Source organism: Chelonoidis abingdonii, chromosome 1, assembly GCF_003597395.2.
Source record: "Chelonoidis abingdonii isolate Lonesome George chromosome 1, CheloAbing_2.0, whole genome shotgun sequence".
Taxonomy (NCBI): Eukaryota; Metazoa; Chordata; order Testudines; family Testudinidae; genus Chelonoidis; species Chelonoidis abingdonii.
The window spans coordinates 316,387,386-316,413,606 of record NC_133769.1 but is presented as its reverse complement, the minus strand read 5'-3'; the positions used below and the strand labels follow the sequence as shown (position 1 = coordinate 316,413,606).

Here is a 26,221-nt window from a genome sequence, read left to right as displayed (position 1 = left end):
ATCTGCTATGGAAAGGCAGTGCTTGATCCCAGAGCTCGTCTCTAGGGAACTCCCATTGCCATTAACAAATCACTGGACTCCACACTCCAGTCCTTCCTGGAGCTCCCATAGATGTTCAAGACACTGAAGTCAATGGAAGTCCCATGGGCAAGACGGCTACAGGAGCAGATCGAGAGTACAAACACAGGTGCTCATTAGATTCAAAGCAACTAAAACCTGAAGATACAGCAAACCAAATCCACTTTAAAGGGATATTCTGGACTGATCTCACTTCTTTCAGTTTGGGACAGCAACTACACTTTGCAACACTAATGAGACAGATACAAAGCTCCAAACTAAGGATTCCTTGCAGCTTTATACTTTGTAAAAGAAAATATGTACTAGAAAAGAGATTCCACAATGTTTTTTACTATACTACTTTTATGGACCAGAAGGACTCTCTGCCTTAGACCTGGAGGCACTGGGACAGATTCTCACATAGGTGACAAACTCTTAGCACAGCTCTGGGGCTCAAAGGGGCCATAAAGTTGGTTTTACCAACTATGTGGATGGGGGAACACATGCAGAGCACCTCTGGAAGTATTAGGTAATATAAATTTATCTCTATGGTCCAGCTCTCGACAGCCACTAGATCATAGTCTGCTGGGTGCAGTTTAGAGCAATCCCAAGGCTACTCTTGCTTCTAACGGGAGCCAAACCAGCCCCAGAATTAGGGAGCTACAAAAGTGGCATAAAGCTATCTTGAGTCTGCGTTACATCCTATGCCAAACACAGCTCAGCCTTGTCCCAAAGTCAGGGCCTGTATGTAAATATTCTCCAAAATTATAGTATGAAATCATTGCCCAGTGAATCTGAGTTCATGGAAGAATGCATGAAATTAAACGCATACATTTATATTATCATCCAATATCGCCATAGCCAATTGCACAACTGTTATGGTGCCTAAATCCTTATGCAAGACTTCCAGTGAGTCCAATGGGAGTTTTGCCTGACTGGAAACTGTAAGATCATACCCATGATTTCTGAAAAAAAATAGCTTTCTCAAACACACAAGTCCTGAGCAGAATGAGTTACAAACTCAACTGTGAAAATGTAAGCCCTGAACATTCCTGCAGACTTTAGATAAAAGCTAGATCATTCTGACAATGAAAACTGGCTGCTGTCCAATTATTTCCCTTAAAGCACATTTACAATGTGGACACTATGAAAATCATAGAATAGTATTAATATGCTAATAATATTTACAGTATTTTTCAGGCTAAATCCTGCAGCCATAAACACAGTATTCAAATGTTTGCACTTCGTTTTTTTTCTTGAACAAACACTCAAAACCCACAGATGTAATGGTTTCTCTGTGCACTAAAATCTCTGCTGTTATTTTGAGATAAAGGAATATTTTAGAACAGTTTTATTTTACAGCATTTCTCACACAGTGAAGCTTTTGAGTGTGGTGTAATGGATCTGGGTACCTGAGTCCACTTTATTCCTAACAATGATGTGCTATCAAATAGCTGTAACCATTCCCCTGTTGCCATAGCACAGAACACAACATCCCTTCTCATAGCAGCTGAACTTCTGCCTGGAGGCGCAATGATCTGGACAATACAGGTGCTCCCTCCCTGCTCAGTCAGTCCCTCTTGGTCTAAGCTTATCTGAATGGTTTCTTCACAAAACACCCATTAATGGTCTGCAAAGCCATGTCTCATTATTTCTTAACCAAGAGGATTTTTTTTGGACCTTAGAAGTAGTTCAGTACCATGGTCAGCACAAAGACATTTCAAATCTATGCAACTATCAGGTGAAGTAGACAGCTAATCGATCAAGGACGTGACACTGATGGAAACGAAAGAAAGAAACAATGGAGAGGAAAATGTCTTGTCTGTCACTGATGATTTGTATGGGGAGACTCTAGAGGAAAGACCAGAGGAAGGCATTTGACCTACTGTACTATGCTTTACTCGGAGAGAAAAGCAAAGCTGTTTAAGTGCTGCAGATGTAACTGAAAACATTTTGCTGTGATCTTTAACAAAATATTATATTGCAAGCAGCTGAAGCATCAATAAACTTTTAGCCTGGTTCCAGTGAGCATCTGGCAAATCTGTTTTTCAGCTAACAAGAGACTTGGGTACTGACTAGCTAATTTTGCCTTAAAATCAAGAGGCTGAAGGAGACAAGGTACAGGGTGAAGAAAGTGGCACATTATGTTCAGAAAGATCCATTCAATTTTTCACCCCAACTCCCATAGGAGGAGTATGGCTGATGATATCCCTTGCTATGATGGCACAGGCTCTGCTGTAAGGCTGATCCGCAGCACCTCTATGTACACTCTTGGAGGTGAGCAGCAGAGACTCAATGAATCCTTGAAAAAATGCAAAAGTACCACCAGTATAAAATCATGTGCATACTTCCAGCAGAAAGAGGAAGACAGGGCCTGGATGTATTCCAAGACTCAACATTGCTTGCAGTACTTACAGGATCTATTAGCTTTGAGAAAAAAATACCTTGACAGCATCAATGACTTAAAATCTATGAACATGACATCAGAAATTTCTCCGGTGTCAACAAAATCCTCCAAAACGGGGAAAAAGCCACTAAACCCACTTCCCACCAGGCACTCCTCTAAGGTAAGGGCTATTGTATCTAAGCACAAGAAAATATTCTTGCCATGTGGTTACCTACCATTTGCCTTAACTGCGTAACATGTAGTTACATAACCTCTGTTGGTTTTCTGTATCAATGATCTTTATTCAAGATCATGTCCTCTTGTAAGTCCGCTCTTATTGTGCCACCATTTGAAATAGAGAATAATTTAATGTGTACAAGCAGTCATACAATAGTAAGTAAAGATTGGGTAGTACCGGCTGAATTAAATTTGATTTTCTGTGCATCCTGGATGCAAACATAAGAATTAAGGTTGAACAGGTATCAACCATAATTTGATGATTATACGGGATCCTTTAGGATCTAGATTTGACCTGATAACAGAACATTCTGTAAAGGAGCAGCTGACTGCTGCTGCCTCTAAGATCCTGGTGGCTTATCAGATCAACTAGGTGGGTTTTTTCTTAGTCTGAAGTTATCATCTGTGTTATTATTAAGTGCCACCAATTATAGCCCTCCACCAAGAGCAAGGAAGAAGGCGGGGATCTGGTTATACTTCATCACTTTTAGAGATAGAGACAACAGCCTTTTCTGGAGGACAGCTGGGATGCTTTAATAGATTAAAATGGTGACAGATTTTGTTTCTTCCCAACTCTGCCACAGACCTTCTGTGTGATCGTAGGCAAGTGACTTCATTGTGCCTCCATTCCTCGTGTGTAAAAAGGGGATATTAATACTTCCCTTCTGCACAGGAGTGTTGTGAGGACAATAAACCATAAATACTTAGAAGGCACTCAGACAGTTCAGTGATAGGGGTATGGAAGTACGTCAATAGGTAGAGAATCCTGGAATGGGGGGAGATGAGAATACACAGGACCTGTAAATACACTTTTGGAGTGATGTGGAGTATGTGTGAGTCGAGATTTATCTGAATGTTTTGGGGGAAATGTGCATGAGAGCGAGAAAGAGGTGGGTGTGTATGAAGTCTAGAAAATGCATCCATAAAAAGATAATTGTGTTCGAGGCTATCTCATCAGATGGCACCTCATAGTTCTCCACCTTGGCTGTTTATAGCTGTTACTGATTGAAGAGCTCAATAACCCACTGAGATAAGTAGGCTTTGCACTTAGAAATTATTTACACAGAGTACATTCTTATATTGAACAACCATGATTTTCACTGAGCACAGGTACAATGTCATCAGCAGCACTAGTTTTGTTGTCACTACAAGTTCCACTGCCAGCCACGAGGACATGGCAAATGTTAGTTCTCAATGCTCCATTCGCTAGAAAGCTACTGCTAGCTAATACACTGGCAGCTGCTTTAGAAACAGAAAACAAAATTTCCCACTTCACTATCATTATGCTCAGAACTTTGAAGCAGCACCTTTCCTACAGGCTATCTCCCAACCACTTTATAGAATAAAGAATCATACAGTTGCAAAATCAAATGCAGCCTTTCATTTCATTTGTAGTTTTGTATCTCATGTATCTGAACTGTTTTCTTTGCATCTGCTTAGAAATTAGGCTGATTCAGCCCAGCTTCATTCAGCGAAGATATCGAGCTTCCAGCAGTGGAAAGGCTACCTGCCGAAATATTGTGCTCATGCAAAGTGGCCACAATCCCTCCTTTGACAGCAGAGCCACAGCTGGCCTGTGCAGGGCCCACAGTGGGTGCTAGCGGGGTAGATGGTGTGGGGAGGGGACATAGGGGCTGACTCATTGCATCCCCTGAGACTCTCTATCAGGAGGGCATTGATCACACTTTGAAGTCAACTGCCCATGGCAGAAGCCCTGAAGGAGAACCCTGGTGCAAATACTGCCTACCCTCCCACAAGGACAAATTCACCTTTGGATATAGTAGCTTCTGCTAGTGTATGGGGGTGCAAATTGTGCCAGTGGGGGCTGAATGAAGCCCAAACATTTCTGACACCAGAAACTATATTTTCTAATGCTCTATGGGCCTGATCCAATGCCCACTCAGATCAATGGCAGTTTTCATATGACTTCAGTGGGCTTTGGATCAGGACCTACATCTGTATCGTAAGTAATGGAGGGGACCTACATCTGCTCAGTAAGTAATGGAGGGGAAGAAGAATTAAGATGTATTGGCAAGGGGAGACAGAGACATTTGTAAAGAGATGAAGAATCAAGGAGAGAGAAAGATCCAAAACAGACACTGAGATCTAGGACCGTAGCATGGGAATTTATGACACACTCTGCCTATAATTAGTTGGGGTTGGTTCCCTTTTGGTTCATGGGAGATTGACAGTCACTGGGGTCACTAACTCCATTGCCATCAGTGGTGGAATTCTGGATCTACCCTTGTGTAACTGAGAGCAGAATTTGGCCAAGTCAACAGAGTGGAAAGAAAACAAACAGTGGTAAAGGATGCAAAACACTGGCTACAGTAGGTACTGTGGAACAGACCTTACAGACAGGGTCTACGTAGACTCCTTCCATTTCCTGAGTGGTGTTATAGTGCTATGTACAATTGAAAATTCCTCTTTAAAAAAAAGGAACTCTGGTTTAACAAACAAGTAGAGCTCTCATTTGCCAAGGTCTGGAGTATTATGTCATCTGATTGTAGCTGACTAGCTCTTATGTGTGACCAGACTTGATTGGAGTGTTAACTCTACCAGCCTCCTGCTCATACATGGATAATGTATGACATCAGCAGGATACAGTGTACAATGAGTCATTCTCACCAACTCAAGAGGGTCGGTCACTGCACCATAACACTGGCTTTGAAGAAAGGGGTTCTGAAGGACTCAAGAAGTAATCCAGAATACCACGGGTTATTTGGCTGCTTTCTAAATGGTACTTTTATTTAGTGATCACAAGTTTCTTTTTAAACACAGGGATGTATTGTTTTGTACATCATTATCTGCTTGCATTAACATTACCTTCAGTGAAAATTCATTTCTCTTTCTCTGTGTGATGAAGAATTAGTAGAAATGCACTCAAACACTGCAGAGGTTTGGATCTGGATCCGAATGTCTGTCTCTATAACAGGCTGAACCAAAGCCTGGGTACTGAATGGTATCTGACCTTTGGGTCTGGATTCCAGGCTCAAACTTTGACCCTTGGGCTAATCCTGAGGGAAAAATAATTTGTGTCTCAGATGATATTGACAAGAAGTTTTATTTAAACTGTGTTTTAACCACTAAGGCCAGATGTACTAGCAATCACTACAGTCAGTAAGTGTGAAGTGGCTGCTTCCTCTTAGCACTCCTATCCATGCAAATCACCCCAAAGAGGTTACGGAAGCAAAGAAGCTACATCAAGCTTTATTCATCCCCTCACCAGCCCATAGAGCAGACAGCTGCTCCTTCAAAGAAGGCTGCATCCTTCAAAGATATCGAGGAGAGTCAGGGAGGTAGTGTGGTAGGGACACACTGCTCTCAATAGCACAGTCTGGCTTTAAAATGAGTGAGAACATAGGCAGTTCTTTCTTGGGCAGAACTCCCAGGAGAGTCAATGGGAGTTTTGCCTATACAGACACAGCAGTACACAGAAACTCCAAAAAGTGTTACCACATTGTCATAACTGTTTCAGTTTTTACACAGAGAGCTATTTATTGAAGAGAGAGTTTTTACTTTTAAACCCTACTGGTTTTCCTTTGGGGTTATCACCACACTATCAGATTGCCCCCTTTCTAGTGGCACAGAAGCCTCCTTCCTCCTTAAATAGACTTTATGCACAAAGACCTCAGTTCCCACATAGTGGGCAGATTTTCAGAAGAGCTCAGCATGTTGAGTGCCGAGCAGTGTTTGAAACTCTACCCCTGCAGGACAGGACAGATGTTGGCTGACAAGCATTTTTGAGAATCTGTCCCCAGCTGTTGGGCCAGAGGGCAGGCGATGAGCATTTGAAAATCTGGCCCATTATTTCCAAGAGGTTCAACTTGTTTCAGAGGCAGAGTCTCCTAATGGGTAGTGCCCAGGCCTGGCATTCAGGAGATATGGGTTTTATTGCTGACTCTACCACCAGTATGCTGGGTTTTGGGCAAGTCACTTTCCTTCTCTGAGACTCAGTTCCCCATCTGTAAATTGGGGATAATGATACTGACTTCCTGTCTAAGCACTCTGAGATCTACTCTGAGATGAAAAGAGCAATATAAGCACTGGGTATTATTTTTGGATCATTTTCTTAACTTGGTATGAACTATGAGATGGGCCCAAATAAAATTATCAAATTTTGGGCTGTTTGGATCCAGATGCTACTCCACTTTGCACAGTTCTTGTATTAAAAAGTAGTTTTATATTATTCTCAATGTACTTATTTCTTACACATCTGTTCAACAGATATCAATGGAGAAAAGAGTCCCACAGTCCAATTCAGATGTAAGAGAGGCAATAGCTTTCTTGGACTCGGTGATTGCAGATCTGGATGCAGAGAGATGGCAGAAAGTTCCTGTGACAGATCTCCCAAACGCAGATGTTGACTTTGATGGTGAAGTCTATACAGAGCATCTAAAATACAATTACTAAGGGAAGAGAGGTGGAGGCATAAAGGGAGGGTGACATTTTTGTGATCCATATGTTTTCCAATTTCTACAATGGGTAGTCTTGTTTACAGAGTTGTTAAAAATATCAGCAGAATAGTCCTTATATAATTTTCCTATTATATCTATCTATCGACGATTGAAAGATAGCTTTCTATATAGATTGATCTCTTTCCTTATTCAGAAAAGGTTGGCTGATTTTAGTCAACTTTACAAACCAAAAACTCATCTACAGGCACCACTGTGCAAATAATGGATATTTTTTTGCATCACTGACAATTGAATCAATAAAATTGTTTCAGGTTGATCCAAAAATGATTTTTTTTTAAAAAAAATCTGATTAATTGAAAAGTCAGAAAACAAGTAGCTTTTGGTTGAATGAAACATCTTGTTTGCTCTGACAAGAAATGCTTTGTTTAGATTTCAAGCTTCTCCCTCCTGCCTCCCCAGTTTTTTAAAATAAAGCTAAAGGCAATTTTGAAACCAAAATTCATTTGGAAACAAGTTAAATGTTTTATTTCGAAGAGGTTGAAGTGAAACATTGACTTTTGGGGAAATTTGAGAGGTTCCACCCTCCTCCCCCACTATAACCATTTGCTGAAATTGACACACATTCGCAAAATGTTTCAGTCAACCCAAATCTGCATTTTTCACTAAGAAAAGTTTTGGTTGAAAGATCTTGCCAGCTCTATCTATAAGCTAGAGATAAAGTACAGAAAATTTTAGTCAGAAAGTGAAATTAAGAAATTCCTGAAGTAGAAGCCATTATGGAACCTTTACTGTGTTACTCAGCATTACTTCTAGAAAGGACCTAATTAACACCCTGCTTTGTCAATTACTAGCTGAACATCAACATTCATTGGGAAGCTGTTATTAACTAGAACTATCTTCTATCTTTCAGTTGCTACCAGCACTCGTCAGCACAGTTTACATTCAAACTGGATTCTCTGTGCCCCTCAGAGGCACTCCCAAGATGCCTTGCGAATAGCAGAGGCAGCAAGCCAGTCTAAAAGAAACAGCCAGAGACGAACAACCGGCTCCAGAAAGAGATTGGAAAGATATCCGATTTATCTACCCAAAGCTGTGGAAGGGGCATTCAGCACTTTAAAATTTAAACCAAAATCATGTAAGAAGGACTAGCCCCAGCTGGAAGACAGCTATATGGAAAGATAGAATGTGTAACATTTACTTCTCTTGATAAGTTCTGGCCCACCCAACACTGCAGCAGGTACATAACAGTGCATGTTCACTGAAGGTTCTTTATGCTGTTTGTATTGTGAGCCATGGCTATTCCAGGTTTGCAGTGACATTGGAATGCAGCGCATTGAGTTCATGGTGCCTAACACTGCTTTATCATTGGGTGGGGAGGAAGCTCCAACTTGGCAAGTGTTTTCCAGTGTTGTTATTGGAAGCATTGATTCCAGCATTGCCTGGTACAGTAATTTCTCTCCTGGCTCTAGTGCTACAAAGCAGTTGAATTTTTGCTCAAGGAGTTCCAATTTCAGGGCAGCAAAATGGACTTTCCTCATCTTTGCATCAGAGAATTTAGTGCGTGCCATCATCAGTCCCATGACCTGAGAGCATGCAGTGGCACCAATGAGAGGATGTTGACAAGGCAGCCTTGAAAAGGCCTTAGAAATAACAGCAATAAGAGCATCAGCATGAGCAGGTTGTGTTGTGAGACAGTTCTCCCACTGTGTGCTAGGAAAGTCAAGCAGATCCTGTACTCTGCTTTCTTATGGAAACTGTTTTGTTATGGGAGACAGCATCAAGGGTTCCTTGCAGGTGGAGATTTGTGCAATTAATTCTTTTCATAAGTTACAAGAAAAATAAAAATAAAAATTCCTCAACCATTTATTTGAATAGCCAGATGCTGACCAAACCTTACCTAGGTGATGGGAATTTAAAACATTTACTCTCACTCCTATAGGTGTGTAATATCTTTGAACAGCAGCATTTGTGAACAAACAGGACATGGACTACTCTCTAATCCAGGGGGGAAATTATGAACATAAATCCTAGCACATCAGCACTAGGTTACATACATTACCTGGACATCTGTGTTCATTGAGACCGCCAGTGAACACTGAAAAAAAAATACTACAGAGGTGCTCCTAAGAAGGTACTTTTTCCTTAGCTATGCTACATAAACCATTTGGAATTTGTGATATACAGTATGCCTATTTCTCTAACAAATAGCAAAGTAAAATCTCAGGGGCTACACTGGAGCATTCCCACCATGTTGCACTGGCTGTTTGGACCAGGCACTGCCATTATGAGTCCCTAGTTTTTGTCTGAACCTCATGCAGGTTAAAGTTGACTTTCTTCAGAATCTGAAAGAAAAGCAAGTTAGAGTGAGTCTATTTTGCTCCAATGTCTTTTCTTTCTATTAGCCTCCAGTCAGTACTGATCCTTGATTATTGGGCATGAAATATACCATTTTAACTGTGTCTACAGTGGGGTGCACTCACCTCTCATGAGCACTCGTTTGTCAAGTGCATGTGCCTGCACACACTCTCTCTCTCTCTGTGGTGGGTCTTTGCTGACTCATCCCTCCAGCCAAGTCACACACACACACACACACACAATCTGTCTGTGAGCAAAAGCACAGCAAATCTTTTCTGGGGTACAAGTCCAACAGGGGCCTCTCTCAGTGCCCTCGGTAACATCTCTCTCAAGTTGTCCCTGCTTGCTATAGAGTGGTGCCCCAGGGCTTCTTCCGTGGAGGCAATGTCTTTGCCCTCTCAGGTCCTTTCTGGCCACAGCTCTCCAGCTGGGCTGTTGCAGTTTAGTTGCCCTTCTGGGGTGTATCAAGGCCAGACCAGTTTCCCAGTGGCTGGTGGGGGTGGAAGGTGGTCCCAGCCCAGGGACCCTATGGATAGCAGCTGTACTATGTTCCTTTATCTAAGCCATACTGCTGCTCTAATTCCCTGGGCCACTTCTCCATGGCTCCAGTACATTCTTCACTCTTACCTCAGGGCCTTGTCCTGGTGGAATCCCAGCAGCCAGCCCAGAGCTCCTTCACATTCCCCCTATCTTCTGCCAGCATTAATCTGTCCAAGGGCTTGTAGCTCCCTCAGTCAGCCAGGCACACCAGACACATTCCTCCAGCTCTAACAAGGAACTAAACTCACTCTAGCCCTGCAGCTCCTCTTATACTAGCCTTCTGGTTCCTGATTGGCTGCTTCTGACACAGCCACTCTAGGAAGCTTGAAGGATCTCTACTGCCCTAGGGTGTGGCAAGGCCTCAGGCATCCAGCAGGAGGCCTCCAGACCTAGTCCACCCCATCAAGTGTCCCTTGTGAATTGGGAAGGTACTTTGCACAACTTCCTGCCATTTCTGTGTTCAGCATTTTTTGCTACACAAGGGACTTGGGTAAAGATCCAGAAGCAAGGACTGCTGATTTAGTCATAAGCATCATGCACACTGTACTGTAACATTTACTAGACAGCAAGCATTGTAGATCTGCATTTCTATTGCTTCTTGACAGACTTACTTGACCAGAATTCCTGCCATTGGCTAAACATACTACAGAACTTATTGAGTTAGGATGCTATTCTTCACCTGATAGAAGAGTGCCAAGGAATCAGCTGTTCGCTGCTGACACCTGCTGATTGAATAACATCCTTTGTTTTTCTTTCTAATGACATTCATGAACTGGGTTTGCTTCTGTTACACTTCAATTCTACATGTTCTTCCTCCACATTAAGTTTAGCCTGTAGTCCTGCCCAATCCAGCAACATAAATTCTGCCAACATCATCCAGAAAGTCTGATGCCTTGTTGAAGCAATACATTGGGGTATAAATGTTGGTCTCCTCATTACCCTCATTAAAAACTGAGCCCAAGCATTTGCTTAGGTGTTGGGTCATGCCTAGATGATCTTTGATCTCCACCCCATCCTCAGTGTTTAGTGGTCCCACTTCTTATTTCCTTAGATTTATACATTGGTTTTAATTTCCCTTGCAAGGTCCAACTCTGCTCAGCTTTTAGTTCTTATCTTTTCCCTGCACATCCTGACCTCCAGGAGGTAGCTTTCCTTGCTGATCCATCCCCTCTACCATTCCTTTTAGGCTCTCTGCTTTTTCTTAATAACTTATTTGAGATGCTCGTTCATCCAGTTTGGTTTGCAACACTTCCCTACGAATGTTTCCCCCTGCTTGGGATGTAGGTAGTTTCTGCAACTTTGACTTAAAGTAATTCCAAACTTCCCCCATATTCAGATTCTTGAGGTTTTCAGTCCAGTCCACTTCCCTAACTCATTCCTTTAATTTCTTTAAAGTTTACATTTTTGGAATCAAGGACCCTAGTTGCAGATCTGTTTTTGTTTATCCTTCCATTTAGTTTAAACCAAATTAACTCATGATCACTCAAATGAAGGTTGTCCTCTACAGCCAGTTCTTCTATGAGATCATTGCTACTTATTCGCCCCATCACCTTGGCACCTCCCATATTCTGGCCCCACCCACTCTGCAGAGAAGGGTAAAGCTGCTTCAGGGCAGCTCTAACATCAGCTCAGCTACAGTGGTTTCCTAGGCACCATTCAGAAACCAAGAAAAGCTGGAACACAGGATGCTTCTACCACACACTCTCCCTTCCAAGACATAGCCCTTATGCTGGGGGTCTGGGAGGGTAGCACAGAGCCACTCTGGCAGCTCTGTGCCATCCTAGGAACCTCCTACAGGAGGATATTCTCTGGAGGCCATTTCTACTGGGTTCTGACCACCTCAAACTGCTAGTGTGTGTTTAGGAGGCAGATCATGATGGAAAAGCCAACCCATAATCTTTCTGAAGAACAGTAATTGAAGTACATTATGAGACACATACATTGTTAACAAGGATTATAAAAGGCTTTTAAACAATATTCAAATCCTCTCTGTTGGCTTCAGTGCCAATTTTACTCATATACTGGTCATTTTGCTTTTATTTTAAAGATGTACATGGCTGGGCAAAACCAGACCAGTTGGACACTTCCTACTCATACCATCTTTTCTCTCCTTGTAAGGCTACAGTGTCATTTTGTTGCCACTGTGCTGTGGAGGTGCTCTCACTGCTGTGCAGCACGTAGTCTCTGTATGGATTTACAGGCTTGTGTTTGATGATTTAGTTGGGGATTGGTCCTGCTTTGAGCAGGGAGTTGGACTAGATGACCTCCTGAGGTCCCTTCCAACCCTGATATTCTGTGATTCTATTCTATGAATAAGAGAACACAAAGGCATCCTAACAATTCTATGGACTCCTTTTCTTAGCCTTTATTTTAAATCCCCCCTTCATTAAACTTAGGGAAATTTAAACTAAACAAAAAAGCAGCTTCCCTAATTAAAACTCTTTTCAAAGTTTAAGATAAGGTCTGAGTGCCTCATTTCCATATTTAATGGCTCACTTCATTAACCTGATTGCATGGTGCTGCCTTTAATACTTCCACTCCTAAACTTTTCTTTGGGACAAGTACCCGTCAGTACCAGTGCTGTTAGTATGAGCTTCGTCATGCACACAAAATACAGCATTAGGGTTTGATCTTGCACCCATTGACTTCAATAGGTATGTTAGTAGTGACTTTAGTAGGTGCAAGATCAGATTTTTAATGCCTATTGCTAATATAATGGAAGAATTGTGCACATGCAAAAGAGCTCCTTCCTACTACTGCTGAGTGCCAGAGCCCCGGAAGAGTTTATTGGTGAGCTTAGGGTGATCAGACAGCAAATGTGAAAAATCGGGATGGGGGTGGGGGGTAATAGGAGCCTATATAAGAAAAAGACCCCAAAATTGGGACTGTCCCTATAAAATCGGGACATCTGGTCACCTTAGGTACGCTCCTTCAATCAAACCAGTAAGACCTGATAGCGAGGTACATAAACTAGGAGCATTATTGATCATATCTGCACTATATGAGTATTCACACAACACTGATCTCCCAAAACCCTGTCCCAGTATGCATTAGGCTCAGTAAAACCTGGGACAAATTCTCAGGAGAGAGTTTCTTATTTTGTTGTTTCAAAGTCCCAATATCCCCGAGGGCACTCCAAGTGACTAGCACTCGTGACACTGTTGGGCCATCGTATCACAGAGATTCTGTGTATTAATTTCTCTCTCTCATACACACCCCTTTGTTGCTTGTGTGAAATGAAAGAAATAATACACTAAAAATCAAGTAACTTCAGAGGGAAGAAGTCTTCTGAAGAAATCAAGCCTGTGGGACGTACAGCCACTTTGTTTATATCATCATTCTGCATAAATCATTGGCAGACGCAAAAGAAGTTCAGATGGTGGGTGTGTAATGGAAAGTTGGCAGCTGGACAAGATGTCCACTTCAATTTGAATATTTTAGTGCTGTACATTTACAGTTAAGACAGAAGGTGTCAGCACAGCCATTGTAAAAGCACGTCTCGGAGAAGTTCTAGGCAGTACACAAGGAAATACATGATTAGTTTACTGCTTTAGCAACTTTATATGTTTATAGGAGACAGGACAACTGCAACCCCCCAGAAGGGGGGAGGTATATGAATGTAACTAACTATTAAATTATTTCATACATGATGGAACAGTTTACATGGGAGAGGCTGGGAGAGCTCCCCCCATACCAAAATATCCCATATCCCAGTGGGTAGGGCACTCGCCTGCAATGAAGGACACCTCAGTTAAAATCTTTGCTTTACATCAGGCCGAGGGGGAAATTGGTCCTGGGTGAGTGCACTGACAGTTATAAGGTTGGCACCACCTCTTCCAGCTGTCTTGTGACTCTAGCCCTTAGTTTCCTGTGCTTTTATTTTAAAGAGTGCCCCAAAATGAAATGAGGGAGATTTTTCAGTTTCAGTTCAGGACAAATTGATTTTTGTCCCTGAGGTTTTGGAACCGCCAGCCAGCCAAACAATAAAATAAAATAATTGGCTATTCACCCAGCTGTATTCAGCACCTCTGAAAAAGTCAGGACACTACTTACAGCTCAGTGAATGCAGCCCACAGAGCCAGGGCACAAGTCATTCCCAGAGCTACTACTTCAGAGCCTGACATATAGCAGTAGGAGAGACGAGGGAGTTGGAAGAAGGAACAAGAGCAGGTGAAAAGCAAGAAGCTGGCAATGCGAGAAGACAAATGCTCAGACATCAAGAAATGCCCAAAGTTCCGGAGTGAAAGTTGTTCCAGTAACATTAATGCAGTTGCACAGTGCATCCTCTTTTTAAACCTATGTTAATAAGGAGGCGTGAGGGACAAACATTTATATATAACAAGAGAAAGAGGAATGAAAAATACTCCATGTTGCTGAGTTAGCTGCCAGAGTAACTTTCACTTTAGGGATTTCCTTTGTGGCACTTGATCCTGAACCCTTAAGGTTGCATTAGGGTTAGTTTCTTTACATTTAATTTCCTAGGGGGTGTGTGTGTGTGAATGCAAGAGAAAGACGGGAGAACTCTGACACCATAAATAAAATCTCTCACTAACTGTTTTATCCAATTTACAAGCTCTGTTGTATTGTGACTTCCTTGCTTCACAGATGTGCATTTTTCACAGTCTACAAGCTCTCAAGATGTGGGGTTGATCCAGATTTTTACTGAGTATAATATGAACAGTATCTACTTGAACAATGGGCAGCACAAAAGATATTGCCCATATTGCTTGATTCTTTCAGATTGGTGTGACACAGAAGATAAGGTCTATTACCAGATTAGCACTGGTTTCTTTTGTGGTGGGAAAACTCATTCATAATCTATTAACAGCTAGCTCCATCTTACACTCTTTCACCGATAAGTAGTTTGAATACAGTAACTACAGTTCATCTTTACTTTCATAATAAAAATGTGGCATGTTTCAAGGCTAGACTAGAGAAACATTGTTTAGGGATGACTCAGGAATAGTTATTAGATTAGACTCTGATACAGGGCAATAGACAAGAGGACTCATTAGAGATGCCTTAAAACCAAATGGAATCAAAGTTTTAAATTATATTGTTTCTTTAAAATGAGATTGACAGACCTTACTAAAAGCCTGCACTCGTTGAAAATGACTTACTGCACAAGAAAGAGAGATAGACTGAAATGCATGAATGAGCTTTAATAGCCAGTGCTATTAACTGACAGCACCCACTAGACATGATCTTACAGCACCTCTTGCGGGAGATTTCTAGAAATGCACCTTGAACTGTCCCTCGGCCACATGGTGGCACTTCATTCTTAGCAATTTTGCAGTCATATTTCTGTGATCAGCAAAAGAAAAGGGAAATTGAAGTGTTTTGTCCTATTTGATCAACAGACATTCAGTGTGTGTGCGTGTGTATATATGCATAAACACATACACTACTCATTTTTAATATCCTTAATTCATAAACATTTATGCTTTAGCAAAGCTTTGATATGGTATCCCACAGTATTCTTGCTAGCAAGTTAAAGAAGTATAGGCTGGATGAATGGACTATAAGGTGGATAGAAAGCTGGCTAGATCATTGGGCTCAAAGAGTAGTGATAACTGGCTCCATGTCTAACTGGGGCCAGTTTTGTTCACTATCTTCATTAATGATCTGGAGGATGGTGTGGACTGCACTCTCAGCAAGTTTGCAGATGACACTAAACTGGGAGGAGTGGTAGACATGCTGGAGGGTAGGGATAGGATGCAGAGGGACCTAGACAAATTAGAGAATTGGGCCAAAAGAAATCTGATGAGGTTCAACAAGGATAAGTGCAGAGTCCTGCACTTAGGACGGAAGAATCCCATGCACTGTTACAGACTAGGGACCAAATGGCTTGGCAGCAGTTCTGCAGGAAAAGGAACCTAGGAGTTACAATAGATGAGAAACTGGATATGAGTCAACAATGTGCCCTTGTTTCCAGAAGCTAATGGGCATTTTGGGCTGTTTTATAGTAGGGGCATTGCCCAGTGATCGAGGGATGTGATCATTCCTTTCTATTCGCAGAGTGAGTCCATTCTGGAGTACTGTGTCAGTTTTTGGGCCCCACGCTACAAGAAGGACATGAAAAAAATTGGAAAGAGTCCAGCAGAGGGCAACAAAAATTATTAAGGGCTTGAGCAATGCATACTTATGGAGGAGAGATGAGGAGAACTGGGATTGTTTAGTCTGCAGAGAGAAGAATTGAGGGGGATTTGATAGCTGCTTTCAACTACCTGAAAGGGGTTCAAAGAGGATGGGATCTAGACTGTTCTCAGTGGTTAGCAGATGATCAGAACAAGGAGAAATGTCTCAATGCAGGCGCGGAGATTTAGGTTCGGATATTAGGAAAAACTGTTTTCAATAGGGGTGGGAAGCACTAGATGGTGTTACCTGGGAGGTAGTTGGATTCTCCTTCCTTAGAGGTTTTTAACGTCAGGCTTGACAAAGCCCTGGCTGGGATAATTTAGTTGGGGATTGTTCCTGCTTTGAGCAGGGGGTTGGACTAGATGACCTCCTGAGGTCCCTTCCACCCCTGATTTTCCATGATTCTATGATTCTATTTGGCAGTTTCCAATTTACTTTAGCTCTTTAAGTGAGTTTCCTCATTCTTCCAAGGAGATTTCCCTTTGAATGAATGACTGTGACACCACAGGAAAAACTGGAGACATCAGCAAATCCTGTCTGAGCTGCTGACCAGGCACCTCACCTCTCACTTTGTCAGGGAAGCGCATTGGACATTAGTAAAGGCATTTTAAAAAGTGCTTTTGGGTTCACAGGGAAGAGAGAGTTGGATTAAAAATAGGGAACTAACGATTCAAATCCTCAGAGTTTAATGTTGAGACAGGGCTGGCTCTAGCAATTTCGCCACCCCAAGCACAGCGGCACGCCGCGGGGGGTGCTCTGCCGCTCACTGGTCCCGCAGCTCCAGTGGACCTGCCGCAGGCATTTCTGCGGAGGGTCCGATGGTCCCGCGGCTCCGGTGGAGTTGCCGCAGGCGTGTCTGCGGGAGGTCCACTGGAGCCGCAGGAGCAGCGGACTGTCCGCAGCCATGCCTGCAGCAGCTTCACCGGAACCGCCTGCCGCCCTCCCAGCAACAGGCAGAGCGCCGCCTGCGGCGTGCCGCCTCAAGCACGCGCTTGGCGCGCTGTGGCCTGGAGCCGGCCCTATGTTGAGATGAACCTCAGCCACAAGGTTCAGTCCTGGCTCTGCAGTTCCCCGAAGTCTGGAGCCAGAGTTTTAACTCAGACAGTTATTTTAATATGGGAGAGGCCTAGTCAGGTCAAGAGTAAAATTTCCAAAAAGTTTTGGGGCTGTTCAAATCCAGGGTTTCAGTCTGGGCTTCTTTCTAATTTAACATATGAAGAATTATGTGCTGATTAAAAAACAAAAAATGACCATTTTCTGCAAATCTTGTGCCATGGGGAATGACAAAAGGAGAAGGGGATTGATGGCTAATAAAATACCCTGTTTTATTTACAAGTCGGCTGTAGCTTAAGCATCCGGTTAGGTATTTAGATTGATCCATCATATTAAGTAAAAATATGGTGGATCAGTCTAAATACCTAACTGATGCATCACTTTTAATGCAGTTTCAAAGATACAGGGCCAGTTTTTGTCCTCAGTTCCAGTGGGATAAATCTGGAATAATTTAATTGTGTCAAGGGAATGGAACAAATGGAATACATTCAGCAAGAATTTAGCCAACAGTTTCAGCCATTCAGTGCATTGAGGTTAGACATTTAGGGCCAGATTTTCAAAGAGATTCAGGTGGCCAGTGGGATTTTCCAAAAGTGAGTAAGCAGGTTAGATGTCTATCTGAAGCTTTAGCTATCTAAGTACCTTTGAAAAGCTGACCTGTAAGACCAAATCTAGAGCAAGCAGAGGCAGATGCAACTGCATTTATATCCATGGGATTACACTCACTGACAACAGGTTTGATTCAGGCCATAGCTTCAATTGTCAAGATTGCAAATGCAAGTTTTGTGAGCAACATAATACTAACAACAGCCTATCCTGCAGTGTTTGTAAGATTTCTACTCTCTTTGCACAAGGTTCCTGCTGATCCCCCATCCCTGTAGGGAAGCTATTTCTTACCGATGCTCCCAAAGAATAGGGACACCTCAGGATAAGCAACACTTCTTGGAATGACACATCAATATTAGAAATGCTGCTGCTGTGACTTTCTCAAAAGTACCTCTGGCTGCATCTGTTCATCATTCATAAACTGTATTATCTGACAGGGGCTGCCTGTACGTGGCAGCACAGCATTTTCAATGGACATTTTCTTGTGATAAGATCTCATCATTCATCTCTTTCCTTGGGGTAGGATTTCAAACTTGTTATTACACACCGAAGTATGATTTAAGGGCCTAGAGTCTGATCTCTGTTATGCCAATGTAAGTCTGGAGTCATTCTATTGATATGGTGAGACTAGACAGAGTTGAAGGAACAAATAGACCCAGCATGGACCAGGGTAAGGGGAGACTGAAAATACTGTCCTTAAGGCACACACTCACTGCTCTCTTTGGTTATTGCATGGCACTCGGATACTAGGGTGACAGGCGTTTCTAAGGTATCTAAGACAGATAGCACTGATCCCTATAAGGGCTTAAACAAATGATCAGCAAACTCTGAATCTGTAGTTCAAGCACATTGCATGAGAGGCTGAGCCAGCTGAATGCTTTTACATTAAAATAGTTGTTTCCATCTCAGCCTAAACCCCACTTTTCCTCTGATTATCTCAGTGCTGGACTTTCTGTGCTGTAATGCTAAGCTCTGCTTGGAGAGATACACGGCTGGGGAAATGATTAGTTTCTGATTTCCCTGTGGATCTTTCTGTTTTGTGTGCGATGGGCTCTATACAGTTCAAGCTGATGTGTTAAAAATAACCAGACTCTCGCTGGTGGTGTGATGAAACAACTCCCTCACTCCAGCACAACCTAGAGCACCTGCCTTGCACAATCGGCGAGCAGACAGCAGCACCATGGTAAGCGTCTTTCAGCATTTCTCTTCTTTTTTATGTTCAATACCTAGTTTCTCAAATCATATTTAAACACTAACTATACTGTGTTTTACTACTAAAATATATTTGTCTTTCAATCAAGCCTTCAGGCTGACATAAGTACCATTAATTTCCTGCTTTAACCTATCTTTTAACAATATCAGTGCTGCATGAGCCAAAAGAATTCAGAGTAACTGAAAACAACGTTCTGTAACCATCCTTAATTGCATGCTGGCTTTAAAACATAGTTAATATGTTTTTTCTATGGAAACCAGAACTACTGCTGTGTAGAGAACAAGTCTCAGGGAATTTTGCATGAAGGCAGGAATGAACAGTGCTATTAAATAAACAAACTTAACAAGAAATGGGGAAAAGACATAATTGTTTCCCCAAAGGGGTTGTCATTTCATTTTACTTAACCAGCCCATTAAGGGCTCTTTTCCCATGTTCCACTAAGCATAATGCTAATGTCTTCTCTCCCACAGTACGGATTTATCAATACCTGCCTGCAATCTCTAGTTATAGAGAAATTTGGGGACGAGACATGGGAAAAACTCAAGTAAGTATTTGATCCTTTAAAAAGTGCAGTACTGGTGACATGGGGCTTTCATCATGGGCGCCAAAGAGGATTAAAATTTGACTGTGGCCTGTTGACCATTATAAATACAATTCAGGCCCACACAGTTCTATGTTTCACTGCTACAATTAATTATGAGCCTAGCATGCCAAATTCTGGGCTGAGTTACATCCCTGCTGCAGCTGAGGGAGTGGTGTTTAGCATAAATCAGAACAGAGCCCATGAAAGGCAAATTCATCTAAAATGTTATTTACTAACACCAGTGGAGTTACACCAGCAAGCGATTTGTCCCTGAGAAGCATAATGCCCTTACCTTCTGCCTCCTTAACCTTCTCCCTCTGGTAACTCATTTCTAGTGTATCATAATGTCATTTATCACATATTGTAAAACTAGCTCCACGTAATTTTAATGTAAACACGAGACTTGGTTTTTTACCTATTGGATTAGGCAACAATAAATAAGAACATAAGAACTACCATACTGGGTCAGATCAAATGTCCATCTAGCTCAGTATCCTGTCTTCTGACTGTGGCCAATGCCAGGTGTCCCAGAGGGAATGAACAGAACAGGTAATCATGAAGTGATCCATCCCTTGTACCCATTCCCAGCTTCTGGCAAACAGAGGCTAGCATATCACCCTGCCCAGCCTGGCTAACAGCCATTGATGGATCTATCCTCCATGAACTTATCTAGTTCTTTTCTGAAGCCTGTTATAGTCTTAGCCTTCACAACATGCTCTGGCAAAGAGTTCCACAAAGTGACTGTGTGGTGAAAAACACTTCCTTTTGTTTTACACCTGCTGCCTATTAATTTATTTGGTGACCCCTAGTTCTTGTGTTATGAGAAGGAGTAAATAACACTTTCTTATTTACTTTCTCCACACCAGTCATGATTTTATAGATCTTTATCATATCCCCCCTTTTTATAGCTTAAATAGCTTATAGTGAGCCACTTTTCGGGAGTTTTATTGACTTTCCACAGCCTTTCCTCTTTTGTGTGGCAGAGGAATGTCAGAGGCAGTGGTGGACAGGGGCAACCCTCGTAGCGCTGTGCAACTAAAGTTGTGTGGCCATGGGGTAGGGAGTGAGGAACCAGGACTTTTTGGAGCCAGTGCAGAGACACAGGGTCTCCATGCAAATGGTCCTGTGTTGGGCCTCTAGCAGATCTCCCAAGGTCTAAGCAGATGCTGGGATATTCGTGACTAGGGAGTGGTGATGACATCTTCCCCAGTGGAATGAATGGGAAAGCCTCCATAACAGAAATCTCATGCAGGTTACCTCCCTACAGCCCTATTTCATAGCTAGGAGGAATGGTTGTGCTAAGAGATCACAAAGAACAAATATATAATAAGGGGGAAACACTCAGAAGCTTTACAGCGTATTATTAAGAGAGCTCATTACCTTGTCTTTGGAAGTGGTCTTGTTCATTAGGAGTACTAAATTATAACACACAACAGCAATGAGCACCATAGACATGCCTATACTAGTGGAAAAATTAATAGTGAGTTCTCATACTTCTAGTTTCTGCAATGATAGATCAGGTGGTTGTTTATTAGGTGGTTTGCATGGCATGCACTTCCATTCCCTTGAAAAACATTCACATCGACCTGAAGTGCTGCTTACCCTAACATGAAGATGAGACACACAGCCAAATTAACTGAGTTACATGGGTGTAAATTTGGAGTTATTTACACTGGTGTAGCTGGGAGCAGAAGGTGATTTGAAATAATGGCCAGGGCTCTTGATGCAAGTTTGAACTATCACAATTTGCACAAAGATCCAAGAATCAGCTTCTTGGCCTATCATGTCTGCTCTAGCAAAGCAGAGTGTACTGTGACATTTGCAGAGTTTTTTTGGCTCTCTTCAGCACACACACATGCTTATGTTGGGTCTCACATACATCATTGTCTAAATCTGGCAACTCCTCTTATGTTGAGCTGATAATAGTTTTATCATTCGGAATTAACTTGCATTGTGCCTGCAGGCCTGCCAGAACTACCCAAGTCATTCAGACTGTTCTCCAATTTTCCACTATTAGCTACTAAAATGGTTTTGCTTTAAATGTTCACCACATAGGACTCATACACAATAATACTAATGCATCCTGTGAAGTGATACACTACTCTAGAGATCTCCCAGTGTAGTGGATTACTGTGTAGCAGTCCACAGAACGGAGGACAGGAGACACACTTAACACTCTGGAGAATGAGCAGAAGGGGGAGGAACTAGCACAAACACTAAACCGTGATCCCAAATAAATCACTGAAGAAGCCTGAAAGACCATTAGGACAGGGACTGTCTCTTTTTCTATTGTTTGCACAGAGCTGAGCACATGTATGGTGCTCACTAAACTAAAAGTAAAAGTCAAGAATGCAAATTAAACCAATCCTTGGTGGCTGGGTTGAGAAGAACATTGAATGTCCTGTGCATGTCACACAAATCAGCCTGATACCATGACTGGAAAGACAAGGCAGGTGAGTAATAACTTTTCCTGACCAACTTCTGAGAGAGAGAGAGAGACAGAGACGAGCTTTCAAACTGCACAGAGCTCTCCTTCAGTATCCTGGAAAGGTACTCCCAGTGCCTGCTGCTACTGGCTGATTTATGGAGGGGGCGTGACGTTAGGTCCTCTTCACACAGAGAGCTTTCCCTAAGAGAGAAGGGCTTGTTGTATGGGTGAGATAGTGGGCTAGGATTGAGCAGACATAGGTTCAAATCTCACCCCTACCAGAGGCTTCTTATGTGACCATAGTCAAATCACTTAGGCAGGGGCGGCTCCAGGCACCAGCACACCAAGTGCGTGCCTGGGGCGGCAAGGCACTAGTGATTTTCTGTGTGCCACCTGAGACACCTGAAAATCAGGCCCCTTTGAAGTGTCTTTAAATTGGGCACCAAAAATGTAGAATTCCTGAAAATCTTGTCCTTACTCTGTGCCTGTGTTCCCCACCTCTAAAATAAGCAGGATTATTATCTTCTTCTCACTCTTTGTCTATGTAGACTGCAAGGTTTTCAGGCCAGGAACTCTCTCTTACTATGTGCTTATACAGTGCCTGGAACAACAGGGCCCTGATCTTACTCGGGGCCGCCAGCTGCTACTGTGATACAAAGAGTCCCTAATCATGGTAGCTACAAAGATATTTTTGAATATAGTAATTGTTTGTTGGTTTCAGCATTGTTTTCTGAACCAGAGCGGCCAGGGACTGCCCTCTCCTCCTGTTCCCTCCCACCCTAGAGAACTAGCATCTAGCTGTGGTGAGGAGAGGGCCTAGGATGAACTGGAGTGAAGCCCCTTCTCTAAAATATTAAGCATTAATACAGTTTCCTTTCTCACTGACCGTGTGATTATCTTCTTCCACCTGCTTTTAAGTTTTAAAAACCAGACTTCTTATGGCCAGCACAGAGGAACTATTCCCTTGGATTCAGGTTCCCCTCTGTGTCTGTTCAGACCTCTCTCCAGGAAATTCTAGGCTCACGTACCAAGGAACAATTGGGACCATTCAGTGTCTTTCTGCTTTGCTGCTGCATTTTCTTCTTGGGGACTTGCTCACATAACCATAAGGAGATTTCGAATGTGCTGGAACCTGCTCTCTCAGTAACTCTGGTCTAGTTGCACTGGATTCAGCTCTGTTGATGGATGGATTGGTTTCAGGCAGTGACCAGTCTGAGTCGTTTCCCTTCTGTTACCCGGGGTTCTTTCAGCTCAAAGCTCTTGGTAACTTTTACTCTATGTGAGGTGGTTTCAGGAAGTAAATCAGGGGAAACACGGCCATCCGACCGATAGATGGCTGGCACAAACAGGACAACACAAGAGCGCTTTCACTTAAAGCTAAACTTTACTTAGTCTCAAGCACTTACATACATATACAACAGGTTAGTAAAACACCCCCAACCCTCGATAATTACTGAAGCTGAGTGGCACAGCAGCAGCCCATCTGCCGGTGGGGAACGCAAGGTGCATCTAGAGGGAGAGTCCAGTCCTCAAGAGTCCCCCTACCTCAAACTTTTCCCCCTTATTTATACATTGGTAATAGAATGACCTGTCCCTTAAAGAAAACTTGTTAAGCAAGCAGTTCCAATGGTCAAGCAAGAGATTTCCTTCTGATTATTGATTAACGAGGTGTGGGTTTTTTCAGAGTTTGCAGCCTTGATGCTCCAATAGACATTCCAGGGGCACATCCTGCTCTTCTAAAATGCATGTATCAGCAACTTCAACACAAATCTTATCAGGAAGGGCGCAGGGTCAAGCTGCCTTTTCTGTGGCACCCAAAACCCCCTCCCCTCCTGCCTTGGTCAAGCTGAGCTTGCTGCATGGTCACTTTACGGCCTGCTGACTTGGCTGCTTTTAGCAATAAGCCATAGTGGGTTCAGGCACTTTACTGGTTTGCCAAAATCTCCCCATACATTTCTGTGTCATCATGAATCTTAATCTGTGTTTTTCAGAACACAGGCAGAGGTCCAAGACACCTTCATGACTTACACTGTGTATGATGATGTTATTACCCTGAAGCTGATCCAAGAAGCCTGCAAAATACTGGGTAAGAGACTGCTCATTTCCTGATTACTGGTTTATTGAGCACTGACCGCTTACTTAGCGCTCTTCACACTGACACTGGCTGGCCAAGAGGCCAGATCATGGCAGTAACACGATGCGCCCCCCACTAGATGCGCTGTGGAGCTGCGCTATTCAAGAGGAAGCTCTGGTAGGGCTCATGCAACATCTCCTGGCAGCTGCGTAGCATGAAGAGTGTGCAAGGTGCGTGGTCCAGAAGGATGAGGCAGCGGGTGCTCCCTCCTGACCTAGCTAGCTCTGGTCCTTGGCCTAGCCCCCTCCCTTTGGAGTGCCTGGCTGGGGGTGGTAGGAGCCCCACAAGTCTGGTAGCCTTTGCACTGAGCCTGCCTGCTGCACATTGCTGCATTTGGCAGCACTTTGGAGTTGATTGTCTCAGAGCACTGGGCGCTCCTCAGAGCAGCTGTATTAGGAGCCAGTCAGGGAGCTGCCAGACCTGTGAAGCTTTTCATTGCACTAGGGCTGAGAGAGATCTGCAGCAGTTTGTTTACAAAGGGCTTCCCAAACTGAACCTTGCTACTTGTTTGTGGAAGTAGGAAGTGACCTAGTCCCCATAAATGCATTTGGAGGCTGGAGATCAATGAACTCCAGGAATCTCCAGAGCTGGTCCCTTGTCATCCCCAGCCTCCTGCAGAGGATACTCCAGTACAACCCTCCTACTTACATTAGAGGGCTTTGGAGATGTCCCTGTAGCTTCTCCAGAGAGAGGCCGTTGTTGGGGATGGAGGGGAGAGAGGATAATTGGGGAAAAGAGGGCGACTGGTTTCTCAGTTCTAAGCACAAAATTTTACCCCCATCAGCCCAAACCTTCAGGAGAGCAGTGACCCCAAGGTTCTCGCCACATGAATTTGGGTGAGATGTGAGTCTTTCACACATCCAAGTTTTGCAAGCTTTGTTGTCATGCGACACGGATCATATGGTACATTATTCTCTTGGCGTTTGGATAAGAGGTGTTATAAAACAGGGTGGGCCTAGCTGGTGGGTTACACTACAGTCCCAAAAAAGAGTCATTTCTTTCTCTCTCTTTTTAAATACAGAAAAATTCACTGCAATCCCTGGTTTAAAGCATGGCTGTTGCAGACAGCTGTATTGGGATGTAGGATTTGTAGCATAGTACTAACCCCAGAAGTCAACATGGTCTTAAATTACTTCAGCCTGATCCCTCTTATCTGTTTTTCTTATCCACAAAAGAGCTGTTTTACTATTAGAAATTAGGGACTCCACAGTTCTGTTTAGTACCAGCCTTGACCATATGGCTTAATCAACATTAAGCCATATAGCTTCTAAGGAGAAGCCAAACACTTGTTCCTCCATCCGTTTTGTGACTCCAGTCAGAATTTTTTTTTCAATTTTTGGTTCCATCTAAACGATTTGGCAAACTTGACACAAGTTTGCAAATATCTTCAGGTTGGCCAAAACAGCATTGTCAGCAAATAAACTAGTTGCCAAAAATATTTTCACCCAGCTCTACCCACCATATCACAACAATTTTTGTAATAGGTCACCTGTGGAGCCTAGGCCATTTGTCTGTGTCTGTTTCAGACCTTAAAGGTTAGGTCAGGTCACAGGGTTTAGATAGCATTGCACAGCTGTAAATCCGAATATCTTTTACACAGATATGTCAGAAGACGCAGTGCTGAAACTTTTTGGAGAATATTTCTTTACTTTCTGTAAGACATCGGGCTATGATCGAATGCTACGGAGTTTGGGAGGGAATCTAACTGAATTTATCGAGAATCTAGATGCCCTTCATAGTTACCTTGCATTGTCCTACCAGGTACTGTCTTTTTTTTGTGAATGTAAATTAAAGAGGCTCCACTCCCTGGCAATTTTTCTAGTTCTGTGCTTTATGGAGGAAATCCCCTCCTTGCCATCCTGCTCCTGTAAGAAGATGGGGAATTCTCCTCATCAGCTTAAGTGCTGGCAGTGGAATTGGAAATCTGAAGCTATTCCACCCTAAAGAGTTTTACAAACCCATCTCCACATGGGGAGGAACACTGGAGGCATCACCAGATCCTCCGCTTTGCCCTTCTCGTGTCCACTCTGATCCATCCCAAGTCCCCCTGGAGGTAGCCATCCTGGAAGCTCC

General features: G+C 43.0%; 2 protein-coding genes across 2 annotated transcripts in view; both read left to right on the top strand.

Annotated features, from left to right (window-relative positions):
- The first annotated feature begins 2,201 nt into the window (after positions 1-2,201).
- On the top strand, positions 2,202-8,247 carry C1H13orf42 (chromosome 1 C13orf42 homolog). Its single transcript, XM_032765991.1, has 3 exons — positions 2,202-2,624; positions 6,908-7,055; positions 8,009-8,247. Exons 1-3 carry the CDS (start codon positions 2,202-2,204, stop codon positions 8,245-8,247), a joined length of 810 nt encoding a protein of 269 aa, XP_032621882.1.
- A 10,654-nt stretch (positions 8,248-18,901) lies between these two features.
- The window catches only part of LOC116816657 (guanylate cyclase soluble subunit beta-2-like), a gene marked incomplete at its 5' end in the record, with an annotated part of 31,992 nt that continues 24,672 nt past the window's right edge, over positions 18,902-26,221 (top strand). Inside the window, 4 exons of the mRNA XM_032766069.2 lie at positions 18,902-18,973; positions 19,474-19,547; positions 24,006-24,100; positions 25,749-25,909. Coding sequence (XP_032621960.2) covers positions 18,902-18,973; positions 19,474-19,547; positions 24,006-24,100; positions 25,749-25,909 — 402 coding nt within the window. The remainder of the gene's footprint in view (positions 18,974-19,473; positions 19,548-24,005; positions 24,101-25,748; positions 25,910-26,221) is intronic.

What these genes read in the sequence shown, in the direction of transcription:
- C1H13orf42 (XM_032765991.1), top strand. Translation starts at nt 2,202, where the DNA reads ATGTTCAGAAAGATCCATTCAATTTTTCACCCCAACTCCCATAGGAGG. An exon ending in CCACCAGGCACTCCTCTAAG is followed by an intron (nt 2,625 to 6,907) that starts GTAAGGGCTATT and finishes TCTGTTCAACAG; the next exon opens with ATATCAATGGAGAAAAGAGT. An exon ending in CGCAGATGTTGACTTTGATG is followed by an intron (nt 7,056 to 8,008) that starts GTGAAGTCTATA and finishes TCTATCTTTCAG; the next exon opens with TTGCTACCAGCACTCGTCAG.